This window comes from Gymnoscopelus microlampas (assembly GCF_963454915.1).
Source record: "Gymnoscopelus microlampas genome assembly, chromosome: 5".
In the NCBI taxonomy this organism is placed as follows: Eukaryota; Metazoa; Chordata; class Actinopteri; order Myctophiformes; family Myctophidae; genus Gymnoscopelus; species Gymnoscopelus microlampas.
The window spans coordinates 46,754,010-46,776,780 of record NC_139942.1 but is presented as its reverse complement, the minus strand read 5'-3'; the positions used below and the strand labels follow the sequence as shown (position 1 = coordinate 46,776,780).

General features: G+C 39.1%; 2 protein-coding genes across 3 annotated transcripts in view; both read left to right on the top strand.

Moving 5' to 3' along the window:
* The first annotated feature begins 749 nt into the window (after positions 1-749).
* On the top strand, positions 750-7,302 carry ndufv2 (NADH:ubiquinone oxidoreductase core subunit V2). The gene is made up of 8 exons (XM_084057337.1): positions 750-868; positions 2,424-2,486; positions 4,116-4,178; positions 4,291-4,407; positions 5,256-5,424; positions 5,896-6,005; positions 6,614-6,690; positions 7,113-7,302. Exons 1-8 carry the CDS (start codon positions 827-829, stop codon positions 7,204-7,206), a joined length of 735 nt encoding a protein of 244 aa, XP_083913463.1. The 5' UTR covers positions 750-826; the 3' UTR covers positions 7,207-7,302.
* Positions 7,303-9,662: 2,360 nt separating this feature from the next.
* ankrd12 (ankyrin repeat domain 12) overlaps positions 9,663-22,771 on the top strand; it is a 48,267-nt gene continuing 35,158 nt past the window's right edge. For both annotated transcript variants that reach the window (XM_084057289.1, XM_084057288.1), the window contains exon 1: positions 9,663-9,876. The gene's annotated coding sequence lies outside the window, so the exon portion shown is untranslated. The remainder of the gene's footprint in view (positions 9,877-22,771) is intronic.

Genomic DNA, 22,771 nt, shown 5'->3' with positions numbered 1-22,771 from the left:
AATGTTCAAAGCAGGTGGTATTGGCAGTGGATGGAACCATACTCACAATGCATCAATGCAATGCACAATGCAGCAACATGATTATAAAGGCTTCATTACCGGCCCGGGATCAAGTTCCTTGGGTCATACTTGGAATTTAACAGCATAGTATCACACTGAACTGCAAGAAAATATTAGTGTCTAAATTAAATGTAGTTTTTTCCCCTTTCTTTTTGTAATCACTGTTCAAAGTAGACAGTGGTGGAAGAAGTACTCATTTGTAACTTAAATAAATGTATCAATACTGCATTGTAGAAATACTCTGCTACAAGTACAAGTCTGGTATTCAGAATTTACTTCAGTACAAAAGTATTGGCATCAAAATATACGTTTTAAAATGTGTAAAAAGCATTTGAAAATAGCAGATCTACAAGCCCACAACGGGCTATTTTCAAATAGCCAAAGTATAGGGCTGAAGTGGTTAATGTATGTTTTTATTTTTATAATAATCAAGATACTCCAGTAAAGTAATAATAAGTAATAATACAATTGCGATACAAACTTTTCCAGTTATATAATTTAAGGAAAAAAATACAGAAAAATTGTACTGGCCACATACGTACGTAGGCTTTTTATCATAGAGTTATAATATGCTTTTTATGCTTCCATAGCTGTCATCTTCACTCGATCGATGCCATATTGTAATCTGTGATCGATTGAGTAGAGAAACGTTACGTATCGCGTCAGACCCTCTCAATCGAGAGAAAGGACACTGATTCAGTCGGCCATTGCAGACAGATTGTGGTCGCTGTTGATAGTACACATCGGGACTGAAACTCTCTTCAAGATGTTTTTATCCTCCATTGTTCGGTCTGCTGTGTCGCGAACGGTATGAATGTGATGTTCTACTTCATTGGAACACTTATATCACCATGACTATTAACATTACTAACGTTATACGAACAGTCTAGTGTTATGACACCTTCACAAGGGCAAGCTGTCTGTGAAGGCCAAGGCTATGTCTGCTGCAGCTAACGTTACTGAGTGTTTTACTGCTTTAAACATGGACATTAATATCAATAACTTAGACAATGATGGTTATACGAGCACGACATTGAGAATTAACGTTATCATGTCCTATTGCCTAATTGACTTAAATAACAGGCTCACTGACATTAGCTTGGCTAGCTAATAATGGCATGATGTAAACAGTGTGTGTGTGTGATGCACTAGAACATCATTGTAAAACGAAGGTCTATACATAAACATAACAAAAACAACTATTCATCATTCTGACTGTAGACCAAATCGGGATCTTTGTAAACTAACATCTAGGTTATAGGGTGGTATTTCCTGATGGAATGTGTACAGATACTACACAATATGAGATAAAGTGACTGGAGTACATTAGTTACGTTTAGTTGTCAGCCTATGGATAATTAGAACAAAATAATATATGATGGTTATACGAGCACGACATATTGAGAATTAACGTTATCATGTCCTATTGCCTAATTGACTTAAATAACAGGCTCACTGACATTAGCTTGGCTAGCTAATAATGGCATGATGTAAACAGTGTGTGTGTGTGTGTGTGTGTGTGTGTGTGTGTGTGTGTGTGTGTGTGTGTGTGTGTGTGTGTATGTTTGTCTCTTTCATGAGTGCAGTTGATATCATTTATATAATTGGAAGTAGGTTTAACACCGTGTTGTAACTATGTGGCAAGCAACACAAATATGAAAAATAAATGTTACCTCATTAACATGTACAGTATATTTCATTTTTATGATTCATTTTTATTATATTTGAATAATTTACTGCAAACTGTCCACATAATCACATAATATAACAATGTGATTCACTTTATTTATTTGTTGTTGCAGTTGTAATGAGCTAACTTACTTTTTCATGTAGCCCTAATATATTGTGGGAATATCTTTGCCACTGGTGATGACCAATGCTGTGGTTTTATATTTATTTATTTTTGGTTCTGGGGTAATGTACATCAAATACACTCAAATACGGTTCCTCCCATAGGTTGGAAAACAGTATAGTTTGCAATAGTGTTATCTTTAAATTAATATTTGGACAAACAAAATGCCTGCAGCTTTTGCAATAATAATGGTACGTGCTGCTCTACTTCTTTAATATTTAGATATCTATAACATTTCAAAGATATTGTCCATCTCAGATGCAGGGGTGGTGGCATCATTTGATGATTACTAGGATGTTTAGGCATGGGTGGTATGTATTGTATAAAGATTTAAAATAAAAAGTGATAATGTTGTCCATCTGACCAGCTCCAAAATAAATTAATGGAAATGAGCTGCAGTTTGATGCAGATGGGAAGGTAGAAGTATTTATTAATGTTGGAATAATTCATTTTCTATTCTCTGTTCGTTATAGAATGGAATATTTAATAGTTTTGTCCTCCATGTCCACAGGCCAGACAAGTCAGGAGTTTGCATCAATCTGCAGCACGTGCTGGAGCTGGAGGCATCTTTGTGGTAAGTTTGAATGTCATACATCCTATGTGTGTGACCTCAAATGATCTATTATTATTATTATGCAATTGAAGACAGGCTTCTTAAGAAGGACAAACTTATGACATAATTATGTTGTCATGGTGCTACCGTTATCTTTAGCTTAACCCATTGAGATATGAAGCTGATTCTATGTCTCCTAAATCCCAACAGTTTTATGAAAAACGTATGTTTCTATATTAGTGGTGCTCACTCTTTTTCATGTCAAGGACCCCCAAAATTATATGTATTTGGCCGCGGACCCCCATCAAAATAGTTTGTTCCAGGGACCCCCCAGAAGCAAAGATTTGAGTTAAAAATGTTCGCTTTAAAAATATATATATTCAGAAGATTTGCACACATTTTCAAGATTTTTCAAAAATAGCAGATCTACAAGCTCGTAGCGCGGCACTCGGTGCCGCGCTATGAGCTTGTATACCTGTTATTTTTGAATAGCCCAAAGTGTAAAATAATGCTTTTTAGCTCAAATCATAAAATGACACAGTTCCAGGTCTTAATGGGTTAATTTGAGAAAAACACTGTGTTTTGGCAACCATAATATTATTTCATACACATACAAATCCTGCGCAAATGTAGTGGACAGGTTGCCAGATGTGTATGCCAGATGTTTGTCTTCTGAGCCAGCTGTGACGTTGCCCTTCTGATATATATTTTCAGACAACAAAACAAAAACATCACATGTGGAAAGCCTATGTAATGGGAAGATGTCATGGTTACAGTCCCTTGATACTAGTGCGATGACTTGTTAATTCCCTGTTAGGGGGGGAAATAAAAACATTGTATGGCAGAATGCTGTCATCAATCTACATTTGTATTAGTGGTGGGAAGTGACCTTTCTCTTGTCATTTATTTTCATCATGAAGGCCATGCATTTTAAGGTTATATATTATTGAAGAGAACACAAGTGATCTTTGCTGCTCACAAGGGGGCAGTGTGTACAGAGACACAAACAACCTCATGTATGTGTGTACTATCTGGTGAGGTTGCTGTTTATGGTTTGGTAGGCGGTCTCCCCTGTGGTCCTACATATGGGAGTTATTCCATAGTTAACTACATGTCTCTCATAACCCTGATGCACTAGAACATCATTGTAAAATGAAGGTCTATACATAAACATTAAAAAAAACAACCATTCATCATTCTGACTGTAAACCAAATCGGGATCTTTGTAAACAAACGTCTAGGTTCTAGGGTGGTATTTCCTGATGTAATGTCTACAGATATCTACACAATATGAGATAAAGTGACTGGAGTACATTAGTTACGTTTAGTTGTCAGCCTATGGATAATTAGAACAAAATAATATATATTGTATATATTTATAATACTGTGTTCTGTTCTTCAAAAAATATGGTTAACAGGGATAACACTGGCCCAATGCTACGCTGCCAGAGTTATCCACACAGAAATATATGTTGGTTGTGGTGATGTATTCCTCATTTGTAGGAACCTGCTTTGACTCCCTTTATTTGTGCCATGTATCCTACATATAGGTATTGCCCTATGTGGGAGGTATGATATGTAGAATGACAAATATCTGAGTTCAAATGACAAAGGTTTGAACCTTTTTGGTTGTTTTTGTTTTGTTTTTAGCACAGGGACACAGCTGACAACAATGCAGACACTCCTTTTGAATTCACAGAGGAGAACATAAAGGTAGGCATTAGAGGCGTTACAAATATCTTTATATCTTTATTACATTGTAAATTGTCATAAAGTGTTGAAATACAAAGGTGAAATGTGAGTGTTTTGACATCCTCTCTGTTAGCGCATCGACGCAATCATTGCAAATTACCCAGACGGACACAAGCAAGCAGCCACCCTCCCTGTGCTGGATTTGGCCCAGAGGCAGCATGGATGGCTCCCCGTCTCGGCCATGAACAAGGTACAGAACATTAGGCCCCTTATTTCACTGTTGGATGGTAAAAATATTTTTATTCTGCAACTGGCTTCACTTTGATTCTTCACTTTCAACCTGGCGTCCCTATTTTGGGCATATTAGTGCCATTTTATAACCAGTGGCTTTGGCTTTTATACATTTTCTTTTGTCCAGTTTGCCCAAACTAGATTACTGTGTAATGTTGTATGCATTGTATTTTCCAAATAATGCATGCTGATAAATCCTGTCATAAAACATATTTTTGGCCTCTCAAAGAAGCTAATATACAGATTTATTAAAGAAGGCACCTCTTGCATTCAACATTATGTTCAGAGCTTATCTATCTGTGTTGCTTTCTCTGTGGACATGAGTTGCTTGTCTTGACGAAGGGTGGTGTAAGTGGTATTTTTTGTAAATTGAATTAAAACATTAAAGCTCTATGTATTGTGATAGTAATCATTGCTAGAGTGTTTGATCAGTAACAGGTCTCTCCTCAGAAAATACATTTCCACGTTTAGATACCAATTTAATCCAATCAGAAGAGAGATCCCCACAAAGATCACATCTCTCCGTTTCAATTTTATTGTGTTCTAATTTTGTCTACTCATTGTTTTTGTTTCATCACTTCCAATTTCACTTGTTTATCCTGTATGAGTCCTCTCTCCTGATTGGACCAAATTGGTATCCTGACCTGAAGATTTATTTTCTATTTACTAAAGAGCTAGAGAGATCATGGGAATATCCCTGTTAAACTGAAATCTCTATAGTCTACTCTATAGCAATGATTGCTATGGGAATAGATATTTAAAAATATCTATACACACTTAAGTAAATTACTACTGTGTGTCCCTCAGGTTGCAGAGGTGCTGGAAATCGCCCCAATGAGAGTGTACGAGGTAGCAACATTCTATACCATGTACTTGCGTCAGCCGGTGGGGAAATACTTTATTCAGATCTGCACCACAACACCGTGCATGCTCTGCAACTCGGACAGCATACTGGAGGCAATCCAAAGCAAACTGGGTAAGAGAGTGACGAACCAGTTCACCCCAGTAATGTAGAGAAAAACATTCATGAAAACAGAGACTTTGTAGTATGTATATTCAATGTAAACAGTGGTTGGTGGAACAAACATGTAAATATACAGTTGTCACTGCTAGTCAAACAACAGTGAGCACTCCGGTTCAGTTAGGTCTAAGCAAACAAGCTGAAGTGCAAATCTGGATGAAAGCCAGGAGAATGTTACTGGCGGGATGAGTGACGCTGCCTCAATCTGTGTAACGTCTATGAAGTCAACCAATATTGCATGAACTTTTAATCAGCTGAACAGTGAGGTTATACTTTTGTTATGATTCAGGTGTTGTATTACCGCTGTGTAATGTCAACCCACACTGCCTGTGTCACCAATATTGTTTGTTTCAGTAACCCAATCTGCCAGGTTGTCAGGAATAGATCGGGCTAAACGCACAGTGTGTGTTAATTGTTTTTCCACAGGTATCAAGGTTGGCGAGACCACACCAGACAAGATGTTCACTCTTATAGAAGTGGAATGCCTGGGTGCTTGTGTGAACGCTCCAATGGTTCAGATCAATGACAACTATTATGTGAGTACATGGTGCTTGACTACTCCCCACAGGCAGTCTTCTTCACTGAACGTGATAATTCAACTAAATTAATTTAGATCAAAATGCATTCTGAGGCACATGTCTGCAGAGTTTGCCCCTCTAATGTGTATACACACATACGTACAGTATGTGAAAGTCCATCTGCCTAATCACCCTTTTTGCACGAGATATGTTAGCTCATAGTTAGCAAGCTAATTCACAATGAATGGAAACCTTTCTTTCTTTTTTTCATTTAGAAAAGATTATTCAACTTCCAATTTGGCAGTCTTGCCTTGTGTACCCGTAAATCCCAGAGCACGGATCCAGTGATCCAAATGATGATGAGAAAGTCAGAGAGATGCAAAGACCAACATTTCCATGCACAAATGTTTTGAGTTTACCTGGCTCTAGTTTGACTAAACAAAAGTAAATTGGCCTGGTGTTACATTTGCAGAGTTGCAGGCAACACAAAATGTTCTGCACAACATTCACACAATAATTCCTGTCTTGGCATTGATTTCCAATATGATGATGATGAGAATGCCAATTCATAAGATGTTCAGTAGTAATTAGGACAAAAACTAAAAGATCCTACTTCTTGTTTTCAGGAGGATCTTACTCCTAAGGACATGGACGAAATCATTGATGACCTCATAGCAGGCAGGGTGCCAGTACCAGGCCCTAGGTGCGTAAACATTCGGATTTCACTTTAGTCCTAGCACTTCTCATCTTGTATGTTTCTTTCTTTTTCATTTGAGAAGGTTATAAAACAGCCGTAACATGATACATTTTAGTAATGTTGTTGTACCATCAGTCTGACTATTTTCTATGCTCTATTTACCATCTGTTGTGTCAGAGGCAGGTATAATATACTAATTGATGGTTTTTCTGCTGTTTGACTTGTTATATTCACTACTATGGATAAGAACATCAGATACATTACACAAATATAATGTCGAACAAATCTCTGTCCAGATTTAGTATATTATTTACTGGTTTTGTTAAAGCAATTATTTAATGTTAAGATATACTGCCAAGATTAGTTTTTCTAATAAGTGTTTGCGATTAATATTTCTAAATACTTTACAATTTGTTTGTTTCTTTCAGGAATGGCCGTTTCTCCTGTGAGCCTGCAGGTGGCTTGACTAGTCTGATCGAACCCCCACCAGGACCAGGTTTTGGTGTGAGAGCAGACCTGTAAACTTATGCCGAATTAGCGTATTTAAGAAGCGAACCCTTCCCATAAATGTTTGTCAAGTCAAGCAAAATGTGTAAATAAAATGTTCATTTACCTGTGCTCTAGGTGTCAGTGTGTCACTTTATAAATAAGACAGTGGTGGTGAGGCCACGATGGAAGATATCATTACAATACAAAGAGGTTACCTGTATATTGTCTTTCTTTGTTGTTCTTATGTTATTATATGTGTAATCTCTGCATCATTGTAAATGAGGGTCTCCCTCAATGGTCTCCCAGAGAATTCTAAATAAAGGTTGAATGAATTACGCAGTAATGCACATTGTGTCTATACAAATTTGACCAAGAAATATAAGATTAGATGAGACCTTTGTTGATCCCGGCTGGGGAAATTCAGGCGCCAAAGGCAGTACAGCAGTTGGCAATGGAGATGTTTCTGGAATAGACTATGCACAGTGAGTGGTCCAGAATCTGGAATGCAGAAGTCATGAACCACCTACACACAGCGTATGCACCTACCGCACATTTATATAATTATATTGCAGTCTGAAACAGAGGCAGAGTGTCTGGGCATTTAAATTCTCAATACCATTTCAATGACAGCCCTGTGCCACAACTGCTCCTGTCATTTCCAAGTCCACCCTGCATGGTGGCTCATTCATGTCTAGCCGGTGCCCCTCCCCCGCTGCCATTTACAACTGTGATTTTCAAGCTTGTTCTGCAACATAATATCATGCATCACTGCGCATGTGCGTCAAGCCCTCCTCCATGATGTAAATGTCACTGCGCAACAATTCAAAAAACTGGCCGATGCAATGAATTCACAAAACACTGGTGATTTTTTGTTTTAACCTGGGCAGTTTATATATAGGTAATAACATGTATATAGACGTTAATAGTGCAAGGAGCCCGTCGTCTTTCCTCTATTATATTATTATGTCCCCTCAGTTCCAGAACGTTCCCAGACTTCCCAACACTGACCGCAGCGGAGCAGCGGAAAAGATGACGTCAAGTGGTGGAAAAAGTACCTTTTTTTTTTACTTAAGTAAAAGTATCAATAATGCAATATAGAAATACCTTGTTACAAGTGAAAGTCTGGAATTCAAAATGTACTTGAGTAAAAGTACAAAAGTATTCGTATCAAAATGTACTTAAAGTACCAAAAGTATAAAGTACTCTTAATTATGCAGAATGTCCCATTTCACAAGTTTTCAAATGTATAAAATGTATAAATATGTTAAGAAAATAGTAGATCTACAAGCTCATTGAGCTTGTAGATGGCCGAAAATGTATATAAAGCTGAAGTGGTTTAATGTTAATATTAATCCAAATCTAGTAGCTTAAGTTTTCAAATAATTGTAGTGGAGTAAATAAAAGTAAATAGTCCTGTATTAAGTTAAAAAAAATACCTCAAAATTCTACTTCTACTTATTATTAGTACAGTACTTGAGTAAACGTACTTAGTTACTTCACACCACTGACGTCAAGTGTCCATTTACTGCCGCTTCATAACGTGTCTCTTCCAGCGACAAACTGGCTTAAATACTCACCATCAGATGATTATAAGACACCATCCTGTCATCTATTATAGAACCGTAAAGTGTTCTCGACGACGGAGGTGAAGTTGCACCACACTAGACTTAAATCTAAAGGAGGATTTAAATGTTTTTTGTTTTTTTTACACATACACAACAACATGTCCATCCTGGTGGAGACGTAGACGTTATAAGCTCGCTCGGTGTGTGGGGGCTAAAACCTCGCACGTCACGGAAAGCCTGGGGTTTCTGTTTGCCATTCGGTGCTCGGATCCGATCTAGAACCCACCCTACTGTATCCGGCAATTCCCCACTATTTCTCTCCTGATAAAGTTGTTTATTTTGTTTTGTTTTGTTTTAAAGTGACTTTGGGTACTACGAAAAGTGCTGTACAAATGTTATGTATATTATTGTTATAATTATTAACGCACATACGCGCACTTATACACTGGCCGTTTCCGCATCCGCTCCAGAGCGGATACGCAAACGTACGAATGTGAATCGGTTCCCCGAGCAGCGTTGCCAGATTCTGTGAGAGAAACAAGCAACCAGGCCTAGGAAAACCAGCCCAAAAGAAGCGACTAAGGGCCACATGTGCACTTTAACATATACATCAGCTATTTGAAAATAGCCGATCTACAAGCTCACAATGCGTCGCATCGCGTCACAACGCGTCGCATCGCGACGCGTTGTGAGCTTGTAGATCGGCTATTTTCAAATACAATCTTGCGGGGAAATTATAATGAGCAGATCTGGCAACCCTGTCCCCGAGTCTTTTTTTTTTTTTTTTTACGTGTGGGCTTCGTCGTCACTCGTCAAGGCAGGACCGCGTGACCCGCGACCGGCCAATGGGAGCGCCGCTCGCGCTGTTTTGCTGCTGCTGGGGCTTTTCTATTAGGAGGAGAGAGACGACAGAGCGAAGCGAACGGAACGTCGGAGCGATGTTTTCAAAGCAGCAGCGAACAGACGTCACACAGCCGTAGGCTACGGTTAGAAACGTCTCAACATTTTAGCAACACCATAAACCCTAAAAAAAAAGAAAAACGCTCCATATTTATATATTGCGCAATATTCACTACATATATAACAACAGCCTGCGTCCGAATGACTTGGCGGGAACCTCGTATAGGTCAAATTAAAGGTAAGCTTTAAAAAAAATATTCATAAAGGTTTTTGCTATATATTTGGATATCATAGACAAGCTAGCTGTAGCTTAGTAGGGGGGGAGAGGTAGGAGAAGAAAAATCCCAGTTAGCATCCGGCGGCTAGCTTAGTGCAAGGCAGGAGGAAGCTATAGCGAATGTAGCTAGCCTGGCTGTGTGTGTGTGTGCTAACTTTGACGTAAATGGAATGTTATGTGTTATGTTGTTGTTGCGTAGGGGTTGTGGTATTATACTTATGTGTGCCACGTGCGTTATTACACATTACACAGTTATTACACCGTTGCTAATTAATCCGTGTATAACTCCCGAGAGGGTGCAAATGTGACCAGATGGACCCCCCCTCCCCACCTTGGGGGTCCATCTGGTCACATTTGTACCTTTTAGTCGTCGGAGTTAAATGAACAGTCTGGTCCAGTCCGCGTAGGGTTCTCCTGCTAGCTTGGAGCTAGCTGTAGCTGCTGGGGAGGAGGAGGAGGGGGGGACGTTGTAAGGGCAGTGGGAGAGAGAAGGGGGCTGCATTGCATTGGGGCTTTTGTTTGAACGGGGGGTCTTGTTGTTCTCCTGTTAAATGTAGGGTACTAAAACGTTTCACCTCGTTTTCATTTGACGTTGTTTGACAACATGAGACACTCGTCTCGTCTGGCCAGAAGGAGCTGCGTTTTTTAAAAACGTCATTTACATGTTGTGCTGGTGGGTGTTTTCTTTCTTTAAAAACGAAATATTACCGTTTGTTTTCACGCCTCAAAATGTCTGTTACGTGGACAATAAAGAACCCGTTTTGATTCGGCTGAAAACATGCAAAGTCCTCCACAGCAAATGAACCAGTTTTGGCTTGAATAAATGGGATCTCGTGCGCCTGCGAACCGTAGCTCGTGTGACACCATAGCGCGAGGGTTTTAGAGGGGGGTGTGTTGCTTTGCTGCTGCTCGATACAAAAGCACTCTGTTTTACATGGCCGTCCTCTCTGTCTGCACAACCATGCAACCACCATGCAACCAGAACCTGCAACACCTCCTCTGCCTTATGCACTGTTGTTGTTGTTTCACATAGGAAGCTTTCAATTTGATACAAACATTATAATTTCAGTTATATATTACAGATTATTAGATGAAGGATTAGATTAAGGAATATATATATATACATATATTTTTTTCAAAGCCACGATTTTATATCTGTTACATTTGAAATGGTATTGTAAACCTTTTTAAATTAATGTCAACAGAACCTGCAACAACACCTCCGCCTTCTTATGCACAGTTGTATTTGTTCATATAGAAGGCTTTCAATTTGACAAAACATTATATTTTCTGGTATATATTACAGATTATTCGATGAAGGATTAGATCAAGGAATATATATGTTTGTTTTTTAAAAGCCAAGATTTTGTTAACACATATATACTGTTACATTTTACAATTTAGGCACTCTTAATCCAGAGTGATTTACAGTAAGCAAGGAAAACACGAGGTAGTACATCAAATGCATAGAAATGGTAATCTAGGATCATAAGTAAACCAAGAACCTATCATCGTTCTAAACCGTATAATATTAAAAAAAACTGTAATGTGTACATTGAAACTATACACACTGCTACTACATTGAAATGGTATTGTAAACCTTTTACATTAACGTCAAATGCTGCAGCTTTTACTGCCTCAAATGGAGCAGGAAAGAGAGCATAAATAAATCTGTCCATATAGTTGTTTTGGAGAGGAACAAATGTTAAATCTACATGCAGCAGCAGACTTCAGTAATGGTAGAGATTTTAGTAATGGTATCTGAAATGTGTTGTTGAAGGCACATGCAAAGAACTGATATCTGTCACACGTTAAAGCTATGGATCTGGCTTCTGACTGAGGAGGATATATTTAAAAATACGAGAACATGAGAACAGCCCTAAGTCATTGTGCAATTTACAGTTGGATACCGGGAGAGAAATGTGACAGTGATTGGCTAAATGTAGGTCGATCTTCTAACATCTACATTTGTCAGGATCTTGTAATAAAGTGACATTTAAAATAACTCACTAACCAGTCCACTGACCAGCAGAAAACAGATGCCAGTGGTTAGTTGGGTGGGCAAAAAATGACCTAGCTAGAACTCAGTCCTGCTATCACAAGACACTGAAAGCTTAATCTTTTAAGATTTTGCACAAACCGTTTTTTTTTTACAAACTCAGTTTAAAAGGCCATACTTTTAGTGAATGGCTACGATTGTTACCAAGACAAATTAAGTAACATAGCATTCTCCCTGTCTGACTGCTGCTGTATTGTCACGCAAATACACCCTAGATATGTATATAATATGTGTGTATACACTGTATATATGAATGAAGTCAATCTGCCCTCTTGACATCTTGGTATAGCACACACAATGTACGTTATTTGAGATACATGGCCTTTCGTATTAAAGCCATAGATTGAGTTAAACCCAGTAACCCTGTGATACAGCTGTCTTGATGTTTGTGTAATGTCATATGTATGCTTTACAACAGTTGCACACATGAAGTTACATGCAGGTCAGTGGTGAAGCTAGGGACTATGGTTATTTCCAAACAAGTGTCAGTCAAATGGATCAGATGTGGCTTTTCTGGATATACTGCTGTTTTGCAACATAAAAGGTCAATATTTGCCAGAAAACCGGCAGTCATAAATGGGTAGCTGACTAGCCTTGATGTAAAAAATGCCATATTCAATGGTAAACTACTTTGTAATGAAGCCTGCAGTCACATCAGAAATCTTACCAAAATCAATATCAAATGTCAAACTAGCCTAAAGCAATTTGAATATGAACCTTGTATTTAATTATAAAATGTGTTCTGGCTTAGAAGATAGATAATGGAGGGCTCAGGGCAGCCAGCTACCTCCAGAAATAGATATTAACAAGAACAACCAGTTAAATGCTAGCAAATCGTTCAACTCTAGCATCTTCTTTTCTCACACAGCCAGGGTTTGGTGGTTCTTTCACTCTACCAAATCTAGTTGGCTAGGGAAACCATAAAAGTAACAAAGTCACAATGCAGCTTGCGAATCACTGTGCTCTGTAGACGAGGTATCTTCCTGTTTTTCGTGATGATTACCAGCTGTTTGTCTTCTTGGCTATCGGTGTGATGCAGAGGTTTCACTCTGATGTTTCGGATGGCATGTCATCAAGCCAGGCACAAGACATAGTTTATAGACATTTTCCATTGACTATAATCTCTTAGGCTGCTGTGGTTATTGTACACCTGGCATTAATGTCTTTGCTGATCAGATAGCAAATTGATTCCATTTACGTGCATAAAAAGTCCAGGTGTAAATGCTACTGAGAGGCTTGGAGGGGGGATTTCAGCAACGTGTACCATTTCTACAGAACCGCAGATGTTCAATCGACAGGTGGGATGGTTAAAGAGTTAATGGAGGAAGAACAATTCCTCAATGTAAGTGCTGGCAGGGGGGTCATTTGGATTTCTATTTATATCGGCAACACATTTTCTGACAACAGCTGTCAATGTAATATGGATAATATCCATATATATCCTGAATATCATCCAGATATAATCTAGATTAGAATATAGAAGATTAAATACAAATTGTAGGTCTAAATTAAATAATAGGTGTGAATCTTGATAGGCCTCACGATTCAATTATAATTCACCTGTTAACCATTCGATTGTATGATGCATCTTGATCGTTCACAATTTTCTATATTACTATATTACAAACTATTTTATTTTGTGTTACATGTGATGTGCATATAATCACTCCATCAATATACACTAAATGTCTTAACATAAACATTTTGTAGTCCAAAATAAAATAAATCCCATGGTATATAGGCCTAACCTTTTACCTTTTATTGTAAAAATATCAAATCCTCAAAAACAAAACAAATCCTTCTGCAGTGCATTATAACTTTACAAGCGTGCTGCGTAATATACAAAAATAAGGTGTTTACAAAGCATAGCAACTCTAAGACGGGGCACTTAACAAACATGACTGAGTACATGGTAACATCTTTCTCAGTGTTAGTTGAACTCAGACAGTGTACAAATTAATATAACCATTGCCAAAAGACCTGTGAAGCCACGTCGTACCACTGTCACACGGTGAAAATAGCAGATCTACAAGCTCACAACTTGTCACATCATGAAGCATTGTGGATTTGTTGTGTTTTTGTAGATCTGCCATTTTCAATTGTGAGTGTGTACAGCAGTGATGTTAGGTTTTCAATGCAGTGGGTCCCGGGACCGACAGGTGGTCATCTGAATGCGTCCCCCAGCCGGGTCCCCAAAACAATGTGTTTTTTGCCAAACTAGATTTTCAGGCTGCTATGGGGCCTTCAAATCTAGTCCTATAATGCACTCATCAGAGCAGTGGTCACCAAATTATGTACGGAGGACATCCATCCACCGTCCAAGACAATTATAACATAATTGTTGGGTTGAATTCGTATTTGATGTAGTTTCTTTCCCCAAACATTTACAAATGTCACATACGAAATTAAGACAAAATGAACAAGGTACCCAAAGTGGGCCTTTGGTGGTGACGACTATACATTACCGTAACCGTGATCTGTTTTAATTATGTGCAACAGCACAACAACCGGTCTTTCCTTATTTCAGAGAAATCTGTTGCGGACCATTTGATAAACAAATATGTATATTATGCTTGAGAGTAAATGAAACCCCATTTAACAAAACTGGTTAAGAGAAATCATGGAATTGTTTACAACTTATTCCTGATGAGTTCTGTATCCTTCGTTATTACAATGTTATTCATCAAAACGTATTGCACCAAGTGAAGTCATTTACATAGCATGATGACGGCCGGTGGACTATGTTTGTGAATATGTTTGGGACTCATGCACACACACACTTGTGCAGTTTGTAGATCGACACATTTCGGTGCATGACACCTTCGTACGCCAGAGCATAAATTAAGCATAAAGGTGCGTTCAGACCTGGAGATATTTTCTTTTGTTCGAGCGTTGCGATTACATAAAGTGAATGCAAAGATGCAACGTGGCGTGATCAGGCCCAATGTTTACATCAAGCGGCACGGACGAAGCGATCCGTCGCCTCTGTTTCTTCACTCCAGTTGGAAAAATCCAACTGAAGCGACGTTCGCTTCCTCCCACTTCACCCAACGCGTCCTGACAGCCAATCAGCGTTGATATTGTTCTGTAGGACACGACATCGACATGTATCTCATATTAGGGATGGGCATTTGGGCAGCTTTCTTGCAAAAGTGTATGCATGAACTGCTCTGCGGTTAAACAGGGACCGGTTAAATGTGGTTGACATCGTATATGAATGCACGAAATCTGTGTGTGTCAAACTCTCGCACAAAGCTTGAGGACCGTCCAACTAATCAACTTCAAGAGTACGTGAGGTGTGTTGTGTTGTGCTTATTGGGAACTTATGGGAAGTCTGTTGGATAAGGGGTTGTCCAGAACCGAAAATCCACAAATCATTCCCAACGGGAATTGGCCTAGTTAGTAAAAATGTTCATGGCAGCGCATATCACAAACTTACGGTATCATACTGTAGGCTATACTGTATGTAGCACAGGTGATGTCATTAGCTTACTTGAAGCAAGCAACCAGCCTACAAGGTGAAGAGCAACCAAATAAAGTTAAACAGTCATCTGTCTTTCTGAAAACATTTTCCACAGCTGTGTTGTTTCTCAGTTGCCGCTTTATCAGCTACTGTTTCAGATCAATGCCTTTTGTTTAAAAACAAAATGAAACGTTACTGGAGTTTATATATGTAGATCATTTCAACCTTAATATGCCACTTGTTCTGATATTAATGTTATAGGTTTTGTGGCGACCAGCAGTCCTGAATATTAGATGCATTGGATGAATTTAACCTAGAGTCAAGTCACCAAGCTTTAGATGAATCCAACAGGATCGTGGCTCTGGATAGAGAAGGCACTTCAGCTGTCACTAGCACACGTGTTGGCACATCTAAGAGCTGTGCACATCTAACATTAGAATGAAACGCTTGTAGAACTAATTAATTAATGTGTTAAATCCAGTCTGAGAACTACTGACGATGCCTTTGAAATGTGTTACTCTACAACGTGCAACACTTGGAAGAGTATTGTATTTGAGTTTAAATGATATACAATATTTTACCTTCTTGTGGATACTGACCACATTAGTCATGCATTATGTGCAGCATTTTCTATGCAAAATATATTAACAATGATAAAATATTTACAATAAATTAAAATATAATTTCTGAGCTCAGTTGACAGCCCTAATTTTCATCAATACATTATTAACATACATGAGTATAACCATATAAGATCAAACACTACAATTTGTATTAAAAACACATTATTGGGGACCGACCACTTGAGTGTGTGACCCACCTGGATGACCACCCCGTGGGTCCTGGGAGTCACCACATTAAAAATGGTTCAACATGCATAACTGAATGAGAAACCATACCATGCTATGTCGTAGCTAGCCTGGCAGGCTGTAAGCTTCTTAGCTGTCAAGAGTACAGTATGGACTCCATACTATGCTGTAAAGTGCAATAGAGCTGGAACATGGATACCAAACCGTATTATAAGTAATCTGCTGTTTTTTGTTTTTTGTTTTTTTTGTGTTATTCCTTAGTGTCTTTTTAGAGACCTCAGGTGCTGAAAGACACGTGCCTTTGAAAAGATTGCTTGTCCCTCTTAAGGCAGCAGCGAGTATAAATGACAATGCTTCTATTTTTATGTTCTGGTTTCAACATGACTTGACACTTTTACAGTTTCGACATTCATCAGGTGCATATCCAAAGAAAGACATGTTACATTTGTGCGTTCACATTAAGCAAAAATTACACTCATTGAGATTAGGAGTAAGAGGGCATTTATATACAGTATATGTTGCAAGGTTGGGATTTGTTTAATGTTGACCCTTGAAAAGGGTACGAGGGTAGTGTGGTACAAACATAGACTAATGGGAAGTATTGCCAACTTCCATTTACAATCTGGACAACATAACCCCTCGTTAAGAGAAATAGGTGTGTAGAATACCTCATATTATGGTAGCCTCCGTTGCAGGGTTGACAAGAGAGTAAATTCCCTCCTATGTGAGCCCTGTCTCACTCAATGTTGGTCTTTTTTCCACGTGTATCACGATAAGAATGAGTCATAGTGTTTCTCTAATGGACGGTGCCCTTTGTGCTCGAGACTTTTTCCCATGAGAGGCCCTGCCTACCCAGCTATGATATGTTTGGGCAGATTTGGCTGTCGTAGCTAGGCCAAGTCTTCTTAGCCTGATCTTAGAGTGTAGGCGTCGGAATCTTTTCCCTAGGTTGTTTTGTTTTTAAACGACGGTATTTCCAGCTTCATATGCGTACTGTATTCTCAAATGTTTTGCATTCACATTCTAAGACTTCAGCTGCTGCTTGTAAGAGACTTGCAGAGAGACGTGCAGTGATTGAGCAGATCGGGTTCAGTGTCGTGATTCAGGATATTTGACTGTTGTGGGTACTGAACTTTTGACCTTTTCCAACCAGTAAGCAACCCCGTTTCGCAATCGCATCAGTATTGTTGAAGTGTAAGCCAGTCGTTGTAAGACGGCTTATGTGGTTGTAAGACGGCATGATGTTACTTACCAAGTTCCGCTTTTCTTTGTTTTGAATATCATATCTGTTCTTTATCTTTTAGGGAAAGCCCCTTCAACGGTTAGTTGTAGTTTGACTCTCGGCCAACAAGGCCAATGCCGGGACCACTTCTTCAACACTTTGAAATGTAAAACTGCTGTCAGTGACTAATGTGAACCATAACACAACATTTTGGTGTCATTTCGGAGCTGCTGGAACAGGATTATATGCAGAAGGGGGAGATCAGGCTCTGGAAACGGTCTTATAGGAAATTATTTAAAAAAAGAAATCTCTTGACAAAAGCGACCTTAAGGCAAAAACAAAATCTTCTTACTCCCCCTAATTCCAGGCAGGGCTGTAGCTTGGAAAATCTGCACTGTATGACTTCCCCCTTGAATTCTAGAGGATTGGCCACCTTTTCTAGTGCGTTGCAGTTCAAATGAGATTGTGAAAGCACAAGTGCTGTTCATGATATGAAGTGCCTCTAGCACGGCCCAGGCATATCTGCAGTTGAGTTTGGCAGGCGAGTATGTATCTGCGTCTCTGAGAGGCCCAGCAAGTGTGTCTGTGTGTGCGTGGAGGGTAGAGAGGGTGGAGCCTGCTGATTACACAACATGTGTGAGCATTGCCAGCAGTAGACTCTGTGCGGAGAGCGTTGTTTTGTTTAGTACGTTGACAGTCGGCGAGAGCGCCGTGTCTCAGTGTGTAACGGCTGCGGGTCATACTGATGTTGACTCGATAACCAATCATGTGCTTTCTGAGGGCTTGGCGATTCATAAGCCTGCAAGCTCCCATGGCTGTTTGAATGTAGGGTGTAAATTCCAAGGAAACACGAGTGAGAGGGTAGAAGGCCAGGCTGTTTATCTGTTAAGTGGTCGATTATTAAGGCCCAGGAGTGAGTTTTTCTGAATGAGGAGATGGCTGCATTTGTTTATTTGTTTATTTATAAGGATCCCCATTAGCTGTGCCCTGAAGCACCGCTAGTCTTCCTGGGGTCCGCATCTAAAAACAATACATTTTACAAACATGTGTCATACATTTAAAAACAAATTACAAAAAGGAAAAAACTAAACAAAAACAAAAAGCAACAAACAGAAACAAATCATAAACATAAAAAGAAAAAATATATGTATTTGGCTATGTGATCCATTCACATTGTGCTATGGAACACATAAGATTAATTAAAAACAGTTTAAAAAAAGCATTGATAGCTGTAAGATGATTTTTGACAATGGGCCTGAGGTTTGCATTCTTAATTGCCTGGGAATGGGTTGCTCTAATATTACCAGTGGCAAAGAAAGAGGTCATATCCTGTTTACTTTAGCTGTTTTAGTGACCATGCTTTCATGCAGACCTGAGGATGACCATCCTGTTCCTAAATAGGTTAAAAATAATTTGCTCATGAAGGAAGTGGGCAAAAAAAATCCCTCTTATGATGTGACTATATTCTATGGAACACCATGTGCTATTACTGTATCCTTGTATTTTTGGGGCAGATTTCCAGAAAGGGGTCAAGTTTGGTTAACGTTTACAGTGATGTGGTTTTTGCCATTCTTACTAGACTGTTGGGATATAGCCAATGATGATTGTCCACCATTTAGGTTGACAATGGAGCCTTAAAAACCTATTTTTAAGTAAAAGTTTCCAGAAATTCCATTCTCTATTCCAATCAAAATGATGGTTGTTGAGATAGTGTGTGCCACTCTTTTCTAAAAAGTTGATACATCATGTTTTGGTGTAAATCATATTAGGATGATGTCAAAGAAATTAAGCCAGATCTTGATGTTTCTTCCATAATGTACAATGCAATAATATTGTGATAGTCCCATCACAGTTGCATCATCGCCAAGTAAACATGTCAGCTCACATCATTAAGGTCAAATGTAGCATACGCAGTTTGGCTCAATGAAAAATAAATCTCGGCATGCAGGAATTTACAAGACATTTAGAGCGTTCTACAATGTAAACATTAACTACACAAGCCATGAAAACCTGATGGTAAATGGGATAAGTTTATGTGCATGCGTCAGTATGTCTGGCTAATGTCTGCTCGTCCAAGCTTATCATATCTGGGTTAGTAATAATCAGGACATGGGCTTACAATGTCTGCTGCAATAGCAGGGACAGTAGTAGGACATAGTGTTTACACGTACAGGAGTATGCCGAGCAACATTGTAAAATGCATGGGCAAGCAATGCAACACACTCATTGTAATGGAGAGTGCTTAGCACTGCTGCCACATGATGCATCACTTTAACTGTGAAAGATTGATTGACTGGAAATGGTTGTTGTGAATGAGCTGCAGCCTCCAATCAGCAGTCCTCAGCTTATAGCGCGATTACATTAGTCTAAGGCCGACTAGTTACTGTTCTGTTTCTGTTCAGGGAAGAGAGATGGTAACAAAATGAACAATGTTATGTTAAATTTTAACCAATACATTTGAGTGAAGTCAAGACTTTTGCTATATGCCATTGCCGTAGCACATTTCATGCACACAATTATAAGAAACTATATATATATACAATATTTATACAAATAATTATGGGGCGGAATTTTGATGGAGTAATGCATAAAAGGTCATGGCACCATTGTTACAAAACACAATTTCATCCAATAAGCTATTTTAGAAAATGGTCAATGCTACTGTACGTATTGAGAAGGCAGACAGCACATTTCATCAGTGTATTTATTCGGTTACCTACGGTGTACGATTATACTAATTAGCCTATTGTTTATTCTCTTTAATAGACAATGTGACCCTGGTTCTCATGATATCAAAAGCATTGTAGCTTTGTAGCTTACTGGAAGCTGAACACATCTGGTTCCATTCATCTCATTGTATAATACTGAGTTGATCAAGGATCTTGTATTTAAAAATACATGAAGGTTATACTTTCTTTAAGGTTGAAAATAAGCATGTCAACCATTCTGCGTTGGCCTTATGTTATTTCTCACGTGCAGTGGGACTTGAAAATAAGCAAAATAGGCTACTATTCATCTTTAAGGATGTAAATTGGCCATTGATATATATTTTCAAATATGATCCCATTCCTCCAGTCCAAACAGACATCAGGACACCCAGTCAGGCAGTGGGCCTTTTAGCAAAGTGGCTGATACAGGCCTAAGCTATGTCCATGTGGGGCTTTAGGTCACTGCATGGAGGGCCATGTGCAGAGCAGAGCCTATGATCGGATCGACGCCTCATCACGGCTGATAGAGTGTGACAGGTGCACACTGCGTCATGTCTTGAATGCCATAATGAAAAGTGACACAACATTTCCCTGTAGTTTACTCTGCACTTCAGACCAAGGCCTGCTAGTTTGATCCAATGGAACCTAATAGCCGGGGATCCCCCTGTGGTTGTAACACCCTCATAGCCACCGACGCATTTCTACTTTATGGTCGCGTGGCTTCTTCTCAGACAGTGCAGCCTTAAAGCATTTGCCTTCATCTTTTTACTTGGTTAGTTTACCAGGCATATAATGGGAAAATAACCTTGAAATGATGGTTGATTTAATTTCACATGAGTTCATAGATGAGAGAAAAATACCAGGCACAACTAAAAGGTTTGACCAGCTTTGATTTTTGGTTGTCATGTTTATATTCCTATTGTATAAACAGGTCCAGGTCACGCACATGCTATTCCCTGCTGCTTAGCTTTTTGAATTGTGTGTAGTGTATATTAAATCCTATCATGGTCTGTTTTGGAAGATGTTTACCTAAAACTGGTACCTTGTACTGATCATAAAATTTGCTAAATGTTTTTTTCATAAGCTCTCTCGATCAAGATGTCTTCCTCAAGTACATGCAGCAATGTTGGTTGTCCACAAAAATGTAAATAATTCAGCAAACATATCACAAGTCTTTGAAATGAAGCAGAGTCTGGCAATTCTGACAAACGATCCCTTCAAGATTTTCTATCACTTAATCATCATCTTTCTATACCCAAGCCCACAATAAAATCCTCAAGTGTTATTCTACACATTTGTAACTCTTGAGAGAGTATTACATGTAACCAAATTAATCCTTTGGTTACATTTGTACACTTTTGAGTTAATTTAACACTCAGGGTTTCATAGTGTAGCGTTGCTGTTGCTTGTCTAGCCTTATCTAGCCTTGAAATCCTCAACGCTTTGTCTGTCACGCTGCTCATGTGAGTCTGGCGCTGCGGTTGAAATCTGAGGACCGTCTGTGCAGAGCTAGACCCACGCCTAGGTCTTAACCTTTGGCCTGACCCCCCCCTCCACCTTCGTTTAAACCCATATTCAACAGTAAAGGCTTCATTGTTCTCGTCCACTGCTTGGGTATCTGATCATTAACCTACATTCATAATGGTGGTGATAGGGTTCTTAAGGCACTCACTGACTCTCTCCCCCTGTCCCTCCCCCATTTTCTTTCTCTCTTTCTCTCTCTCTCTCTCTCTCCCTCTCTCACCATTTCGCTCTCTCTCTGTCTCGTTCTCTTATTTCTTCCTCTCTGCCTCCTTTACATGCTGTCTCTATATCTTGCTATTTCTCTCCCTCTCTTCCTGGCCAACGTAATGGGCGTGTATCGGTGTCGAGGCCTGTGCTGAGCCTTCGTTTCCAGTTAGTAAATGTAACCCTATTTATTTCTCTCACACCGACTCAAAGGTTGGAGCTGAGCATCTCTTCCCAGTAAAATGGCTGTCTGGGATATGCAGCCCTAACAAATGAGTGTAACGAAGGCCAGACATGGTGGTTAGGGCCTGCGTGTTTAGTCTGTCAAGGGGTTAGGCTAGTGAGAGGTGAACAGACGCCCCAGGGCATAATGTGTCACTTTTTGTTTGTCCATGTCGAAATGAGTCCAAAACAAGTTGACCATATCAGACATTTCTATGGTGACTTGAGTAGAAGACAATAATGGCATTATTATTAAAAATATATATTTTTTAGAGAAAAGCTGTATCCTTGTGAGACTACAGTGTCAGCTAAAGCTAAAGCTATGTCAAGTGCAATACAATTTATGTTGCTTTTGTGTTTTCTAAATTTAAATTTTGTACAATTATGTTTTTTTTATATAATTTTGTGATTTCCTTCTCTAGTCACATGATGTTCGTACCAGGCATTGAGGTCATGCTACATATGGTGTAATGCCACTGCAGGGCCAGGCGCGAGTCCAGTTGATTTCTCTCTCTGTCACCTCCATGTTGCTACACAGACAGCGGGATTACTGACCACATGTTAAAGCATAGGACCCCCCCGCCCCCCAGCATTTTCCCTGCAGCAAAAATAATTTGAGTAGACAGTTCTAGGGCATGGTGCAGA